Genomic DNA, 18,390 nt, shown 5'->3' on the forward strand with positions numbered 1-18,390 from the left:
CCTAGTTCAGACTGATGTTAAAGGCACCATGAAGAGCTCTTGTTGGGTCGCATTGATTATGATGAAAAAGTAGCTTCTTCTAAAAACCATGCCTAATTGAAGACCAGAGTGCAAAAACCAGACCCCATTAATGATCAAAATGGCTAAAATCGATACCTTATTTATGACCAAAACGGCTGAAAAACCATACCCTTTGAGGCCGCACATAAATAGTCCATATAAGGGAGTACCTCTCCCCCATGGCCCAGGGGTTATTGCCAAAAGCCCAATGGGCGCCTGTTTTGTTTATTCCTCCTCAAGACATTAGTGTTTTTTATGAAAAAGGGTAACTCCATATTACACGAAGGAAATAGTTCACAGGTTTTCTCAGAGGGCACTTTGGTTAAATAACCGTCCCGGCGTCTGATCACAGGCACCCCAAGCTCTATCTATGAAACACAAGAGCAACACAATATGGCATCGAATTATAAGGGTTTATATGGGATTTTCTTCAAGATATCCATGGAGGTAGTTAAAAGTGAAAATTTTCAATAAAAATGGCTTACCTTATTCCATACGTGTGTTGTTTGCTCCTGGTGTGGTTATTTTACGGATTTAACTTGATTTAAGTGACTTTTTTGAATTCCAAGGGAAAACCGGAATTCAAAAGAGTTTGCTTAAATCAAGTCAAATCGGTAAAATAACCACACCAGGAGCAAACAACACACGTATGGAATAAGGTAAGCCATTTTTATTGAGAATTTTCACTTTTAACTACCTCCAGGGATATCTTGTAGAAAATCCCATATAAACCCTTATAATTCGATGCCATATTGCGTTGCTCGTGTGGTTTATAAACAGAGCTTGGGCGGCCTGTGGTCTGATTGGTGGTACTGAAAACCACACCTCCACTCACGCCCCCAGGTTCTGGTCACGTGGTCAACATTGCGCAGTTCTTTCGAGATACAAAGGCGAACAACATGGACGCAGCGGTAGCGGGGAAAAGAAAACACTTCGATACGGACGAAGATGCAAGCAATCGAAAGGTAATTTCCAGTTTAATTTCTCGTCAAACTCTAATCCTAAACAACTGAGTTGGTTCTGTGTACTTGTTTCACAGATAGAACACCAAGTTGAAAGTTGTTTTGCGATCATGCTAATCAATCCGCCCACAGTAGAGGCTACAGTAGCAAGACTATTGTGTGGATTATTTCATATATAAGGCTTAAATAGTACTATTTTTACGCAGAAACATCAGGCAGAAACTGGAGAAAAGAAACATACATCATTAGTGTTTGCGTTAAAAGAGAAAGTGGGGTCCCTAGCCAGGGCTCTGAAACTTTTTGAGGTAAGACATTGTAAGCATAGTTTTAACAATGCCTACAATTCAGTTTTTATTACTTAGTTTTTAAACCTTGTTCTTTGTGTACTCAAGTCTTAGAGTTTATTACTGATTGTATAGTTTACCACGTTTCTTTGTAAAGCGCCATGAACGTAGAAATGGTGCTATATATTTATTATCAAGTTATAAATATACATGTATTTCTAGCCTACTTGCAGCCCTTATGCATGATGACACAAGACAAACGAATTTCACCACCTTATTTGAATATGCAAATTTTAAATTTGATAATAATAAATTGATGACGACTTTATTTTCTGAGGGCAACACTTGACAAATTACACCAAGGTAATTGATAAACTCATGGCCCTCCTAGCTAGGCCAAGAGCTAATACTCATCCCAAAGCAGCAAAGATGAAAAAGCTACTGGAATGGAGTGGGGATGGGTGAAGGTGAGGTTGAGGGGGAGGGTGTGGATGGTCATTGAAGAGGCTCTGTTGTTTTCTATTTGAATTTTTTGGAACCCTTTGATATTGTAGTTTGGAGACGTTCATATGCTTCCTACCATCAGAATCTTGTCTTATATCCAAGAATGGCATTTTAGTAACTTAGATGCACATGTACAAAGCAGGAATTTTGCAGATATCGTTATAAGGTGGTTAAAACTGTTTTTTCTGGTGTCAGTTCACTAGACTGATGGGAATTTATCAACAGACAAAAAGTTGCCAACTTGTGAAAATGTCTTGGCGGATGAAAATTGTCGAAATGATTATGTCTGTGGAATATATTTGAACAGATGACATGCTGACATGAACTGTCATAAAAATTTGTTGCTTTTTTTACCTTATGAACAGCTGCAATTCAGTCATAATGGATAAGGATCTTCAATTGCATGTATAATTTGTCCCATATTTGGAACAAAATTCTACGAATTAGACAAAGCAGTGAATGTGGTTGACTTATTTATACATTTTCCTGCTTTTCTGCATTATTTTTTTACCTGTTTATAATTGTGGGACCTAAAAACGGGCTTTGCATTTTTTTAAAGGGATCACTATTTTTAAGGGAAATACATGTATGTCCAGTTAACTGTCATTTATATAATGCCAGTGCTTTCAGTAAGATTTGAAGTAGGTGTCTCCCTTTTGTTAGCATCTGCTGGAGCTGATAAAAGGGGCCAAAGGCCCCTTGTCCTCTAAGGGGGTATAGAAAATTTTTGAAATCGGGAACCTCGGAACACAATTTCCAGTGATTTGAGGCAAAATATTAACACCCAAGCATCATTATTTTTAGGGTGTCTGGAAAACCTGAATAGTGAATAGCAAATAGTCACGAATAGCGAATAATGAATAGTCCCGAATAGTGTGAATAGTCTCAAATAGTGCGAATAGTGGCAAACAGTCGCATAAAGTGGGGAATAGTGACGAATAGTCGTCAATAGTCACCGCTTTAGGTCTAATATCCTGCGTTAATTAATTATCCAAATAAGCAACAGAATTTCAGTGAATTTATTACCTGTTCTTCTCCAGACTCAGGCTAAGGCTGTCCATCGCCGACATTAAGAAAGCAGAAAACACAAGGATAACCTAACAAAAACATATTTACGCTTTTGCAGCGGTTAAAATGGAAGAAACTACATTTAGAAACACCTTTTGTTCTGATAAGTGTCTCTGCTTTTTAGCGGGAAAATCTCATCCTATGTTGCTGTGAGGTTGACTGCGAGATACTGGGTACCCCATTTGTTATGATTTGCCACTTTTTGCCACTATTTGCCACTATCCGAGACTGTTCACCACTATTCGCACTATTCGAGACTATTCTCACTATTAGCTAGTACTATTCGCTATTCGCTATTTGGGACTATTCGCTCGCTATTCGTGACTATTCGCTATTCGGGTTTTCCAGACACCCTTTTTTTTATCAGAAAAAAGTATTTTTTGAGATTTAGTATTTTGTAAAAGTATTGTTCAAGATGCAAACATCGATACTAAGTAGCAAGGCCTGAACGCAAAAGCGAACTGTGTGGAAAATTAAGTTACATACTGAAGTCAAGACCTTTTGAAAACCAAAGTCATTTGTGATACATGAGACTTGGCTTGATGTTAACTTCTTACACCATATTAAAAACTTAACTGATTACATTTGTGAGCTTTTTGAAGTTGAACTAGAAGCAGGCAGAAACTACAGTACGGACTGCTGCCGCTTCATCGTGGAACTGACGATGCATGAAAACGAGGTTTCTTAAAACACAAGGTATATCATGTAATGTGTGCTGGAGTGTGACCTTTAGTGACGATGATGTTTATGACAACGTTACATTTAATACGCAAATGAAAAACGACTACTTGTGGCTTTTAAAGTGGTAAAATCACAGGGTAGTGTATAAATTAACTATTTGGGTGGTTTTTTTTTATGTTTTTATTAGCTTTCCAATAATAGCTAACCATTTAATAGGGTGAATTGCTAGTTCCTTTTTATTTGATTCCATAAGAACATTAATGCAGGAATACAGCCGGCGATTGGCAAGAGAGTACCCGCCGGAGCTCCGGTGGGAGCCAGGTCTTACTGAAAGTACTGTAATGCAGGGGATTTTGTAAACGTTTAGACTGTTCACAGTCCCCTATTTTTCTGTGAGATGGTAGATGTTGATCGTTGAGCTCGACGGGCCGCCATCTTGATCTCATGATGCGAGCGAAACTGGAGAGAGTACAAAATGCCCATGGGTAGGGGAGGTGGAGGGCACGGCCGGCGGAAAAAATAGGGAGACTGTAACAGCTTCACTCTGTCTCGTGTTCAAGGGGCGTGGCCGCCAGTTTGGCGCCTCCGTTAATCAAATCAATTAACAATCCTCTCTCCTGAGAAAAAACCTGTCAAATCAGGGATGATGATATGAATACATGTTACTGTGTTGTGAATTTCGAAACATTTTGAAGGTTTACTAAGTTGCGTCGAATGAATGCGGGACGGAAGAACTCTTCTCTGACTCCAAGAAAAGCGGCAAAGCCCGCAGAGAATTCCAATTATTCAGATGTGTGCTGTCTTTGTGGCATTAACTGTAAAATTTCAGTCGGAAATAAGAACAACCAATGGAGCTTTCAGCCATTTCCTTTGCCAAAACAAAACTTTGATAAATTAAACTCTTGCCAAAACCAGTTGGAAGAACCGCCAAAGCATCTTTTCCTTTGAGTAAACAAGAAACGGCCTCCTTTTGCTCGCGCTTTAACACCAATCCTCCAAGACAAGAAGCAGACAGACAATCGAAATCAAAACATTCTCCAGAAAATTCTCTTGAAATCGACGCCATTTTGGCCTGAGCTGCGAAGTGAAGAATGTCACTTTCTGTCACTCAAGTTGTCAACACTCTGCTAAGCTCTGATGAACTCTATTGTCCCATTGACCAATCAGGTGTTGCCGTTGCTGGAGCAACTAACGCAGCAAACACCAGAGAGAGTGAAGCTGTTACAGTCTCCCTATTTTTTCCGCCCTGTCACCCCCACGCTATTAACCCCACCGCCACTACCCACGGGCATTTTGTACTCTCCCCAGTTTCGCTCGCATCAAGAGACCAAGATGGCCGCCCATCGAACTCAATGATCGACATCTACGATCTCACGGAGAAGTAGGGGACTGTGAACAGTCTAGTAAACGTTGAACATCTAAGAGCGCGCAAGATGCTCCTTGGTTTTCTTATTTCTTTCCTTTGGTATCATAACATCAACAAAAGTCTTTCTTTTCATCGTCATTTCATTTCTGCTATGATGCTGTTTCAGTGCTGTGTCACATTCATCCCAGACAAATAAGTCCTTCAGTTGAGTATTGAAGATAATATGCAATTGCTTTAATTTACAGTTTTGGTCTTGTTGTTTAACCCTATTCGACTCCTGAACCAGCTACAACTGGTATTGAGAGACCATTTTTCTTGATCTACTTGTGACATCATAACTTTTAATGCCAGCTGATGTTTTTGATAATCAACTAACGAGAGGGGGGTGAGTAGGTTTTTGGATCGACAGATTTGGCCTTAAAAAGCACACAGATTGTGGATTTTTGCGGTAAATCAAGCGGATTCACAGATTTTGAAAACACAGTGGATCGTGGATCAGCTGTAAATTTTGGCGCAGATTCCGGATTGTGCCTGTCTCGATGTTTGGATCTTTGGTCCTAAACAAAATAATGTGGATCATAGATCTTTCTTCAGCCTTGGTCGATATCTTAGTGAGTTCATCCAAATTATTTCTGTTTTTGAACGAAGCTCATTTAAAATCAGGTGTGAGACTGTTATTGGAATTGTACTGTGTTATAGTCATCAAGCATGTTGCCGTCTTTACTATTTGGGTGATATTAACAATGGTATTCACATTTACCAATTTACCTTTAAGGTGGCTGAACACAGTTTTTGATACCTGTACTTCATTCACCTTTTTCTCTAAAACCTTTGATCTCTCAGTTGCCAAAAATGGCAGCAAGCAAGTTAACAACACAAACCTTGGTTTTTTGATGGTTGAACTGACATGCTGTTGCCATGGCAGCATGAATAAGAATAAAATGGCCTTTAAAATTGTTTTTGTTTATTTGTAGAAAATCTAGTCATTAGATTTTCTTTATAATTTGCGTGCAACAAACTTGTAACGATTCTCACAAGTTAACACCATTTTGCTAATAATTTAACAGAGAGATCTTTAATTATCCTTTGTTGAAGGTTCACTGGAATATCTAGAATTTCCTTTCTTAAAGTTCAATTATTTTCAATAATCCAGTTACTTATTTCCTAAAGTATTTTCGTGCCAAATTTCGTGAAATTCTAATGAGTGGTTCTCAAGAAATAGCCGTATTTCCAAGGGTGCCATTTTTCATTCCATCGCAATTTTTTGACTTACTACGCATGCACTGCATTTAACTGGGTTCTTTCAGTAACACAGAAAAAGCTGAGAATTGTTGGGTTCTTTGCATCATTATCTTTTCTAACATATCTTTGTGATAAAAGACTTAAGCCATCAATACACTGCGTTCAATTATAGAGAAAAATAGCACAGATAGTGCGGGTGTTGAGTAAATAAAATGATCACTCTATTGACGGCATGTTTTTTTGGAATCCTTGTGCACGCGCTGAATTGCATCAGCAAAAGCGCACGCGAAAACTGTGTTCGGCCACCTTAATTTGAACTTGCACACTCCTGTTTCACTCTTCAGGATGTGGTTGTGGTTTCGGATTTGAACAAAAACATTGGTGGATCAACGGATTTGGCGGAAAAAAGGCACGGATCGGTGGATTTGCATACCCCTATTCGCCCCCCTCTAATAAAGTAGGATAGAGTCTTACATATGCTTCATTCCCAAACAAAACAAGTATGACAGATGAATTGAGATAGGCCAGAGATGCATATAATAAACGTTAGGCAATGAGTTAATATCCTCTCTAAACCAAAGAGAACCTAAGACAACCGCAAGGAGAACAAAACCTCAAAAGAAAAGGAGAGAAAAAGAGGAATGAAAAAAGTCAATACTACGGAAATTCAAATTTAAGAATGCTCACGTCCAAAAGGTTCCCATGAATAGATTTTTTTAAAACTTATCATGAAATCAGGTTAAGACTTCTGCCAAAACTTTTGCCAAAAAGCCAAAAAAATGGTTGGTTACTATGCTCATGATACAGTAAGGCATGTTAAAGACCATGGGTTTTTAGAGGTTTTTGTTGTTTTAAGATGAAGTTAGCTTACAACTATCGGACATAAAAAAGCTACATTTAATGAAATTTAGACAGGTAAACTTACTGAATTCAACACAACTAATTATATTAAGTAAACCTTTGGAGCTGATGCTGTTCGTCAAGGTTCAATAGGCCTAGATAAAGAAATTTTAACCTTGCCTGTCCACACTTGAAGAACACTTTGCTCACACGAGAGCAGAAAAAGCAAAATATTTGTAACTTCTCATGAATAGATTTCTTGTTCATTTTTCGTTAAAATGGATAAAATTGGGAAAGGAATTGATCTACAGAAAGAAAAATGGGGGTCACCAAGCATCCAAGAGAGTAAATTGTAGGTGAAGTTAGCGCACCTGGTGCCAAACCCAATACTTGTTTATATTAATTCTGCCTTAGCGTGCACTTGATATTGTGACATGAAATTTGTGCGTAGAAAGGATGCATAGTAACAATGGGCGGGAACATCCATGTTAAATCCTTTTGTGTCCAACCAAAAGAAAAACCAAGCAATATCTCATTACCTGGTGTATTTTATGTCACTTTTCACAGGATCATAATGTTAACATGTCACACATTGAATCGCGTCCATCTAAACGCTCCAAGACAGAGTATGATTTCTTTGTGGATTGTGAAGAACTCCAAGGAGCCAAGCTTGAAAAGTTTTTGAACGCTTTGAAAGACCAAGCTTTGTCAATAACTCTGCATTCAGAAGATGGAGGAGGAGGTATGTATGGTACTTTAAACTAAATTCCCAAACCTTCCTGTTCATAAAACCATTGAGTCTAGATATGTAGCATATCTAGAAAAACTCGTAAAAGCTGAAAATGAAGTAGTCACAGAATGTAATTTTGTTGATTACTCCCTGAAATTCTGTGGGGACCTTAAGATTGACTCACAAGAATGAAGATGCATGTCTGACTTAATAACTTTTTTCCACCAATGTAAACCAATTTGATATGAAGGTGGTCCTTCTCGCCCAGGAGGGGGACTCTCATATGAAAAGGTTGAAAAGGTCAGAGGTGCTCATCGGAAAATTTGAATTAAACCCTTAAAGAAGACCAATCTGGGTATGGTAAAACTTTATTTGACCCCGAAAAGATTACCGCTAAAACAGAATAGGCTCAGTTACCAGCCCTGTTCAGGAAATTGAGCCTGTGCTACGTGTAGTAGACTGAACTTGAGAGACTGGTGGAAATTGAGCCTATAAGAAACAGAAATGAGAGTGTTTTTTATTACAAATTCTTCAAGTGCACCCTAAAAGATACTTTCACAGCTTAAAACAGTCTGTGGCATTTCATAATAAACACCCTAAGGGAGACCAGAATCCTTGATTTACATGTACATTGTATACCCCTAAGCAAGATGATGAGCATCTCCAACCTTGTTGATAATATATGGAAGTTCCTTTGGGCCTTCTTGTTACTGATGACAAACTACTCCTGCCCAGCCTGCTATCTTGCAGTAAACTTTAGTATTTGGCTATCATGATATACATGTATAACTGTGTGGGGAACTTGTCTACCTGAGTCTACCATGCATGTCAATCTGTAGGAAACAAAGATCAGGTGTAGCTGACAGGAGTGGTTTGTGCTCTCACAAGAATATTTCTTAAACCCTGTGACAAAATGTTTTCAGCTTTTAATGAAATTTTTCTGATGTTGCTTCCCTTCAGGGGTGAATTAGTTTATCTTTTTGTTTATTTTGTTGAAACAAGATTTACATTTACTGCTATAAAATGTTTTTTTTTTCACCTGCACAATTTATTATGTTTTGCACACTTATTGAGTCAATATTAAACAAGTTATCTTAGGGTGCTACCTAAATTTCTGAAGGGGATCAAAAATGACCATACAGGAGAAAATCATATCCTGAAATATAAGATGATTGTAATTAAACATTAGAAAAATAAAATATCAAATAAACAATTTATTTAAAGTTCAATTTGCCCCATCAAAAGTCCCTGATTTAAAATACAATAAAACTTCAAGCAATTTTGAGTTTGAGTGCTTCACAGGAAAACATGATGTAGTATTAATATTTATTAATAATAATATTTAAGCTTAAATTTCATTGAAGGAAATGCCTTATATGACATTTGCACCTCTCTGACCCTTTGGTCTGGCACTTAATACATGGCTGAACATTATTATTTTATATCTTAAGGAGAATGGTTTGAGTTTGAGATAGCGGCCTGGTTCCACATGCAGTAACATGGTTTAACTTTAGCTTGATGTAAAATTTTTTATACAATGTAATTATTAACTAATAAATGAATGTATTTCCAAAGATTGAAATTTTTATTCTAAAATTATATTGTAACATTCACATGGTGTAATGCATTATCCTAATCCAGTTTGTATTGAGAATTTTTTGGACGGATTCATTCGCCAATTTGCCCCCTCCCCCACAGCAGGGGCAAATTACATCATTAGCGCATTCACACAGTCACGTATTTGCCGTATAGATTCAAGGATATGGTGTATGATTTCTGCGAATTGGCATGTAGTTTGACCCACTAGCCTTCGACAACGGAGTGGCAGATCTGCAGGAGGGGCCTGGAAAAAAGTTCTGTTCTAGAGAGAAAGTCTTGACAAAGATGCTTTACATGTATACATTCGTTGACTTATTGAATGTAAACTCACTAACAGAGAATACTTGAAAACAGAGAATACTTCAAACTGAAATCCTTACACCTATACTTTTAGTCCTACAATAGTATAGACATGTCATTTCACCAGGAGACGTATATATAACTGGACAAAAGTATAGTTTTCGAAGCTTTTTTGATCACAGCTCAGTGCAACAATGTAGACAGCTTTGTGGCGTAATAGAGATTCCCTACCGAGCGACGTTTAGCTGCTCTAGAATAGCAACCTTAAAAATGCTGTTTAACAGCAGGAAATGTGAGCTTATATGCTTATGAATAAAAATGGCTCTTATAGGAGCCACCAAACTTGTGAAGGCAATGATTGATGCATATTAATGGTAAATTATGTGGATTGTTGATGATCAAGACTATCAACCATTTGTTAACACAAAATTAATCTTACATAATAGTTGCAGAACATTTTTAAGCTAATTAAATAAACAGCATGTTGTAAGGAAGGCACAATGGCCTCATCAGGTTAGTGTGCTCATCTTCGGATCAAGCGGTCCCGGGGTCTAGCCCTTCCCATGGACATTGTGTTGTGCTGTCGGGCAAGACACTTTACTCTCACAGTGTCTCTCTCCACCCAGGTGTATAAATGGGTACTGGTGAATTTAATGCTGGGGGTAACCCTGCGATGGACTAGCATCCCATCCAGGGGGGTAGTAGAAATACTGTCTCCTAGTGGCTTCATACTACATAATCTGGGATAAGCTCCAGCCTGATGGGCCACTTGGCTTGTATGCAGACTTAACCTTACCTTTACCTAGATAAGGAAGAAGGAACTTACTGGTCAAAAGAGGAGTTTAATTAGTGGTAAATTGAGTAGCTAACATAGAGGAAACTAACAACTAGAAAATTTTATTTTTATTTAATAATAACTCTAATTTTGAGATGAAGTCCTAAGGTCCATATACAAAAAATGGCAGAGTATGGAAGCTGCAGGCATCTGCAATACTAAACTAATGTGATCTAATGTAACATGCATTGCATTCACCAGCACCAGTGTTTGTAAACTGCACAGATGTACTGTAGTTTGTTTTCAGTAGAAGTTCCTATGGTTTGAATTGTGGGTCAAAGTAAATGTAATATGTAACACGTGGATATATGAAATAAAAGTTTGGTGCAGTTCTGGTTAATTTACTAAATATATCTTTTGATTTTTCTTGTGTACAACGTACAACTAATTTGTTGTCATGGTTTGATTGCAACTCATGATCATCAGACCTGGCTGATGGTAAGTTGGTAAACTTTGATTTGTGATGTAGTCTAGGTCAATGTGTGACACAATTTACGATCAGACAGTACAGTTTCTATTTCTCACCAGATCCAGTGAAAAAGGATTTAATTCACAGTACAGTCATATCTTTTTAAGTTACTAAATGTGGGTAACAGCTGAATACCTTCATCCAAGTAATTTGTTTAATATATATATAAATTATATTAAATGTGATAAATACAGGTATGAACTCAAAGCCTGTATTTATATAATTAATAAAGAGCTGGAAATTATCAATAGAGCCAAGCATTGGCTTTTCGGACTTGTACTATTTACTGCATGTCTTCATTATCCTGTTCATGAAGTTATTCTTTCCAGAGGTGCTCATGTGGTAAAAATTTAAAGCCCAGCTGTGGGCAACTTACAAGTTGCTCATGGCATTCTAATTAAGCTTATTTTGAGCATATGATATCTTCTAGAGATATGATAGTCCACAAATTAACACAAAAGGTGTAATTTTGAAATGAAAACAACTGCAATGTTTCTGTGTTTACATGCGCATCATTGGTCTTTGCGCCAGTAGGTGCACAACCCTGTGCCTAATCTGTGTGCAACAATCTTTGTATATTTGCTGCATGTTAGTTTTTTATATTAACCTTTTAATAGTAAATAGATTGTCATGTTTTTGGCTGGTATCATAGAGCACTTTCATTTAAGTTTCTGATTTTATTACCTGTAGATCTAGTAAGCTGTTGATCAAGGTCATAGGGTAGCAAGGTTTCAAAATAACTATTTTTGGAATTATAACAGTTTCATGATTAGATGTGAGAATTGTGAACACTTTTTTAACTGCAATTTTAGTGCACTTGTATCCTGATTTTGACACTCACCCGATTAGGCACTGTGTTTTTTTTTTTTTCTTTTTTTTTTTTCGAGCAAGCAGCTCACCGTTCCCCAAAGTCCAAAGGTTTTGGTACGCCTATGTTTCCAGAAAAATGTGTGGGGGTGGGGGGGGACTTCGATATAAAAAGGGATGGGCGTGCTTGTCCTACCTTTTAGGGATAATTTAAAAAAGGGGCTTTGCTACCTCTTAGGGTGTTCGGCCTCAAAAGGCCCACAGCAGGAGCTTTTGCAGTACCTTTTAGGGTATTGAGCTGAAAGATGTTGGTGTCAGTTAATGTGTTGTTTTTGAATTGGTACCTCTTAGGGGTGAAACAAATTTCAAGTCATGCGCACAAAACAGGGTCTTTGGGGCCTTAGGGGTTCTTTTCAAAATTTCCAATGAGCACGCCTGTCCTTTTAATATGGTATTCTCCCCACGGGAAAATGATACCCTGTTTCAGACCTGTGAACCTAGTTCCAGACTAAAATGTTGGAAAAGCATATCCTACCAAGCAGCACGTCCCACAAGTAATAGCCCATATAAGGACGTACCTCCCCAGGAATTTTTATTCGCATTGCCAGCAGGCAGAATACTGTACATGTATATTAAATATATAAGCAGAATTTATCTGTGGAAGCCTTCTTACTACAGACTAGTCAGCACTTTATAATAATGTTAAGAAAATCAGATTTTTTTCTCATTGAGTCTTAATTAAGAAGATCACTCCTTTTCTTTATTTTCAGAATGGTATGTAATAATGTGATGGGTCAAAATATCAAATACATGACATGTACTAGTTAATTATTTTAATTATTAACTAGTACATATGTCATGTATTAATTATTTTATTAAAATGTGTTGTTCAAATTTCTCAGTTTCCAGGAAAATGGGGGCTATCACCTTTTCTGTATTGTGAGCTATTACCTTCCCTATATTGTGAGAATTCAAAAAACAAGCTACAAACTCAAGGGATTTTATTTCTAACTGCCTTGAAACTTTGTTACTAGCTTAATTTATCAGATCTCTACTTACTCTACTCTTAAGTCAAGCATGGCAATTTTTACTCAGTTTTAATACTACTTTCATGTGAAGCTGTGCCCTTCCAGTTATGGTTAATTTCACACGACCTTCAGTTGTCAATAATAATTATTATTGTACCACTGAGGAAAAAATTATCATGTTATTTTTTTTCAAGATCTCTCAAGATATTTTAAAAGAAGATCTTTGATCATGATGTTTAAAATTGCTTCTAATAGAAGCACTGATGGCTAATGGTTCGTGTAATAAAACTGCTTCATTTAGCTACAGAAGGATGCCAAGTTTTTGTATTTTTGTTTTTCCCTTTTAGTGCCATGGTTTCCACGTAAGATTGCTGACCTGGACAAATTTGCCAACAGAGTGTTGAGCTATGGAGCAGAGCTAGATTCAGACCATCCGGTAAAGACATTGTCCTCTAGTTTTTGCCAATAATTAAGTAATAAATGTATATATTGTAGATTGCTTTGTATGTTCCAGCATTAAGTAAAGTCATGTTGTGAATTTAAGCCTGAAATAAATTCAGGCTTAAAAGAGATTCGAACCCATGACCTCTGCGACGCTGGTGCAGTGCTCTACCAAATGAGCTATCAAGCCAACTAGTAGCTGGTCACATTGTGGGTTCGTAATATACCATAGTACTTTTTTTGTGATCAATTTTAATGATGAAAATGTTGTGGTTTGTTCCTTTTTTAAGGGCTTCACAGATCAAGTGTACCGAGCTCGCAGAAAGGAGTTTGCCGACATTGCAATCAAATATAGACAGTATGTATACCCTGTTAGTTCATGAATTCAAACAAAATGACCTTATGGTAAAGCATTAATTATTTCTAATTATTATTTGCAGTGGTGAGCCTATCCCTCGTGTGGAGTATACAGAAGATGAGATTAAGACGTGGTAAGGGAATGTATTTCCATCACTGATTATAATAAGTCAAATTATTCTCACATTTTAATTGGTGCTAACTTATGAACTATTGGAGGACAGAAGCATTGATGACGTCATTAACATTCTTTTTTTGTTTGTTTATAATATAGAACAAGTACATTCCATGTTGCAGTATGTCTGTTTTGTGATAGATCATAGGAGATTTCAAAATGTGATAAGAACATCGGTGACACACTCCGCTATTGCCTCGTGTGCCACTTTTTTATTCTTACCACATTTGACGTCATCTGTGATCTATTACTGAACAGAAGCACGGCAACATGGAGTATATTTGTTAAATAGAACCCCAGAGTCAGCATGAGCTGTAAATATGTTGTATATAATCACGAGATAACTTATTGGTCGACTTACGTCTTTCTCTAAACAAGACCACTGAACAGGAGGGGAGGGGACAATTAAAATCATAGATCTGTTTAACTTGAAAATTATAGACGGTAGTTTATTATAGAGAACATTTTCAGTTCTATCATATTATCCGACAGTAGTGTAATTCAATTGAGACATGCTGTTTCCCTGTAGGAATATGGTGTTTACTGAGTTAAGCAAGCTCTATCCTTCTCACGCTTGTCGTGAACACAATTACGTGTGGCCGCTGTTGGTGCAAAACTGCGGCTACAGGTAGGTTTGTTCTTATGCAATAGTTATTAAGTGGTGGCCTAGTAGTTTAATAGTACTCAGAGGGCGTGCTTAAAACAAGAAATGGCAAAATGACGAAATAGCACTGTGGTTAGCCTAAATAGAGCTCAGGTTAGCCTAAATATCACTGACGCGATCACATGGTGCGCGTTATGGCCACAATTTTTCTATTTTTTGTCCCTACACCTTTGATTCTGCTGATTGCTACACATGGATTGCGAGTCTTTATTTTTTTAAAACAGAGTGAATCGTAAAGACGTATTCATGGACATAAAATTACAAAATTTTTAAGCAAGTTTAACCGCGGACGACAATCCTGCTGAACGTTAGATCAATAGTGATCTAATCGGCTTAAAATAAGAAGTGAAGAATTAATAAATTAAATCGAAGTAAGGCAGCGAACGATGCAATGAAGGAAGAATTTAAAATTTGATGTACTATATTTCGGCTGGACAAGCCAGCTAACTGTAAAACTTTAGACGCACACTTACTTGCTTATAAATTGTGAAATTTACTTGGGGTTCAGAATCAGTTCTTCTTCGTACTCACAGGCTGGGTAACATTCCACAGCAGGATGAAGTATCAAAGTTTTTAAAAGGTATTAGTTATTATTTTGTGAATATCCTTGAACAAAGTGACAACAAAGTACCGGTATCTGTAACAAATTACCACCTTTTTTTTTTAAAACCAAGACTAAAGGGAACTGGAACAACTTACCATTGAACATAACTGGAGTCCGATTTGGCCTTCCTTACTTTTAAAACCAATCTACGAATGCTTACTGCAAACTGGTAAATTTGTTTCTTATTACGCGGTAAGGAGCGCTGGCTACATGTAAGAATCTTGTTTAGTAAGGAGGCACATAACAGGAACTGAATAAAATGAAACAAAGCAAATTACAGCCGATCATCTAACCAACTCACCGATCAGTTGATCGACAAACTGGAAGCTTTGAGTCATACATAATAATTTTAAGCTGCAACATCAGCCATCCATCACCCACCAGATTACAAAAGAACCCTAGATGTAACAAGGTTACTTGCTTTTATTTTACTGAGTATGCTATTCTTCCTTAGAGTGTTCAGGGTTCAGTCTTCGTCCAGTAGCTGGGCTACTGTCATCACGTGATTTTCTTGCTGGCCTCGCCTTCCGTGTGTTTCATGCAACTCAGTACATCCGTCATGGTTCAACACCCATGTACACACCTGAACCGTAAGTAATATGGTTACACGAAAATAAAAAAAATCAGCATATTGTATTATTATGTCAATACACAGTATAACAGATGGGTGAGGAGGAAAAAGATAATATTACCAGTCTATTTCTTAATGTCGACATCCTTGCAAATGGTTTTAGTACTTGTAATTTCACCTTGAAACTTCGCTATTTTGCCTTAATTCCGCTTTCCCTGGATTATATCAGTGATATCAAGAAGAAGATCAAGGTAAGCTTACCTTGATCTCCACTTGGTGATATTTACTGTTCGTTTTTGTCGTTTTTTTAGGGACATTGTACACGAGCTCATAGGCCACGTACCGCTTTTCGCTGATCCTGATTTTGCTCAGTTTAGTCAGGTAAATGAGATTTTCTCAAGGGGCATTCAAATCAAATGAGAGATGAATGAAGGTGTTTCAGTGAGGGGAAGTTACCCTTCGTCCTTTGCATTCATACATTCGTTTATTTCCCAACAGGAGATTGGTTTGGCATCTTTAGGAGCCCCAGATGAGTGGGTTGACAAATTAGCAACGGTAAGGCTCGTTATACACTTGTAGTCACGTGAGATTTCACTCTTGACCGTGGAGATCTGCCGGAGTTCGAGACGACGTGTTTAAAGACCAAGTCAAAGGGAATTACCCATTATCACCTGTGTTCGCGGTTGTTAAGCAACGTGCATGGCGTATGTGAACATTGCCGGAACGACATGACAACCTTTGCAGTACGCGGGATTTTCCTAAACAACTTCTCGAACATATTTTACGATTTCTCTGTGATCATGTTCTTACAATGCTTGCAGATAATATTTGATTTCATAGTAATTCGTTGAAAGACTTAGGTTTAAAAGTAGTGAGAATAAGTTATTATACAAAGAATAAAAACAATATTGTTAGATTCTGGAGAAATGTTGCACTCCAAACGGGATAAACATTTCATTTTCATCTCCCTACTTTTCTTTATTTTCAAATCCTGTCCTCTACTGTTTTAGCTGGCCTTACAACTTATCCTGTTCTCTTTAGCTGTACTGGTTCACTATCGAGTTTGGATTGTGTAGACAAGAAGGAAAAGTCAAGGCTTATGGAGCTGGGCTGTTGTCTTCTTTTGGTGAACTGCAAGTGAGTTAAGGTTGTTTTTTTTTTTATTAAAATCAAACTTGGTCATTAAAAGTCATTGTTTTGTCAAAGTTAAGGTCCTTTATCTACACTCCCGATTTTCTTATGGGTAATCTACTTTGGCGAGAGGGTATTATAGATCAGTATTATAGTTGAGTTTTGATACAACTGGACGAAAGGAGGGGAAAATAAATAAAAGGAGGGGGAAATGTTGAACTGAGGGTACAGTCATGAAAATTGATGAAAATGTGAGTAAGTTGGTATTTCGTTTTATTGTAGTACTGTTTGACTGATGAACCAGACAAGAGGCCGTTTGAGCCAGAGAAGATTGTAGTTCAAAGCTACCCTATAACTAAGTATCAACCAGTGTACTTTGTGGCTGACAGTTTTCAAACTGCAAAGGAAAAAGTCAGGTAACTTTATGATTACAAGGTTTGAGTTTTTGATGGCCTTGTTCCCTGCCTTGCGACCTTTTCGCTCCAGATTTCTACCCATGTCGCTGGTACTATCGTCACCCTAGAAGTCCTTCGTGTCACTTACGGATCAGATCAGATACTTAGTTTTATTTGTAATGGTTACGTTTTTGTTTTCTTTCAGGGAATTTGCTGCCAAAATCCCCAGACCTTTCTCGGTTCGTTACAACCCGTACACACAGTCTGTGGAAGTCCTGGATTCTAAGGACCAGATAATGAAATTGGCCAATGACATCAGAGGTGACGTGTCCACCCTGCACGACGCACTCAGCAAATACGAGTAGACTGCGAAACAACTGATGAACGAATCTGGAAAACAAACGAATATTTCGAACGTTTTAGAAATACACCTACTTTATCGGTAAAAAGATATTTTTCGACTCGGAAGACTGTAGAGTACTGTACGCAGAAACAACGCAATTCAGTGGCTTTTTCTACATGTAGATATTGTGCCTTGAATTCCTTCAAGGAAAAAATATAGTATTTTCTTAAAAATATACAGGTACCTCGCACTGAAACTCACGTACCGGATCCTGCTCCAACTATCCTCTTCAGAGAGGTGTTGTTATCCTTGTGTGGGATTATATAAGCGACTATAGTATAGTTTTACTCAACCTATTGGCTGTACTGAAAGGTGTCTTTTAATTTAGTCAAAATAGAATAGAACAAATTTCACATAGTTGCCTATTTTTGGAATACGAAAAACTCCCATAGGTTGACAGTAGCGTTAAAACGAGGTATTTAAATAGAATCAAGTATTTAATGATGTAAGCTGTTGTAAGCAAAACCTGAGAATATTTAATAAACAAGTCTGCACGTGTCTATAACTTTGAAGTTTTTGACATGACTTAAGCTTTAGAGTGTGGAGGCGCAGTGGCCTCATGGTTAGTGCGCACGTTTCCGGATCGAGCGGTCCGGGTTCGAGCCCTGACCGGGGATATTGTGTTGTGTCCTTGGGCAAGACACTTTACTCTCACAGTGCCTCTCTCCACCCAGTTGTATAAATGGGTACCGGCGAATTTAATGCTGGGGGTAACGCTGCGATGGACTGGCATCCATTTTCAAATCGGGTCACTTTGTTCATTTATCGAACCTGACATGAATGGCTTGATTCGTTCTTGGTTTGTGCAAGCAAAGGAATATGCCTGTAGTTTCGTGGAGACTTAACACTATGCTGTATGGCTGGCCTAAATATT

At 37.6% G+C, this 18,390-nt stretch overlaps 1 protein-coding gene across 2 annotated transcripts; it reads left to right on the top strand.

The window, feature by feature from the left end:
- The first annotated feature begins 858 nt into the window (after positions 1–858).
- On the top strand, positions 859–18,390 carry LOC145478654 (phenylalanine-4-hydroxylase-like). Of its 2 annotated transcripts, XM_081456750.1 has the most exons (15): positions 859–1,025; positions 1,229–1,327; positions 7,575–7,749; positions 10,898–10,909; positions 13,123–13,211; positions 13,507–13,574; positions 13,657–13,707; positions 14,278–14,376; positions 14,946–14,992; positions 15,471–15,606; positions 15,899–15,968; positions 16,086–16,142; positions 16,629–16,724; positions 17,001–17,134; positions 17,319–18,390. In XM_081456750.1, exons 1-15 carry the CDS (start codon positions 960–962, stop codon positions 17,476–17,478), a joined length of 1,359 nt encoding a protein of 452 aa, XP_081312876.1. In that variant the 5' UTR covers positions 859–959; the 3' UTR covers positions 17,479–18,390. The 2 variants fall into 2 exon arrangements, with proteins under 2 accessions (XP_081312876.1, XP_081312877.1); XM_081456751.1 differs by lacking the exon at positions 10,898–10,909.

The sequence above is a fragment of the Orbicella franksi genome, chromosome 2 (genome assembly GCF_964199315.1).
Source record: "Orbicella franksi chromosome 2, jaOrbFran1.1, whole genome shotgun sequence".
Lineage (NCBI taxonomy): Eukaryota > Metazoa > Cnidaria > Anthozoa > Scleractinia > Merulinidae > Orbicella > Orbicella franksi.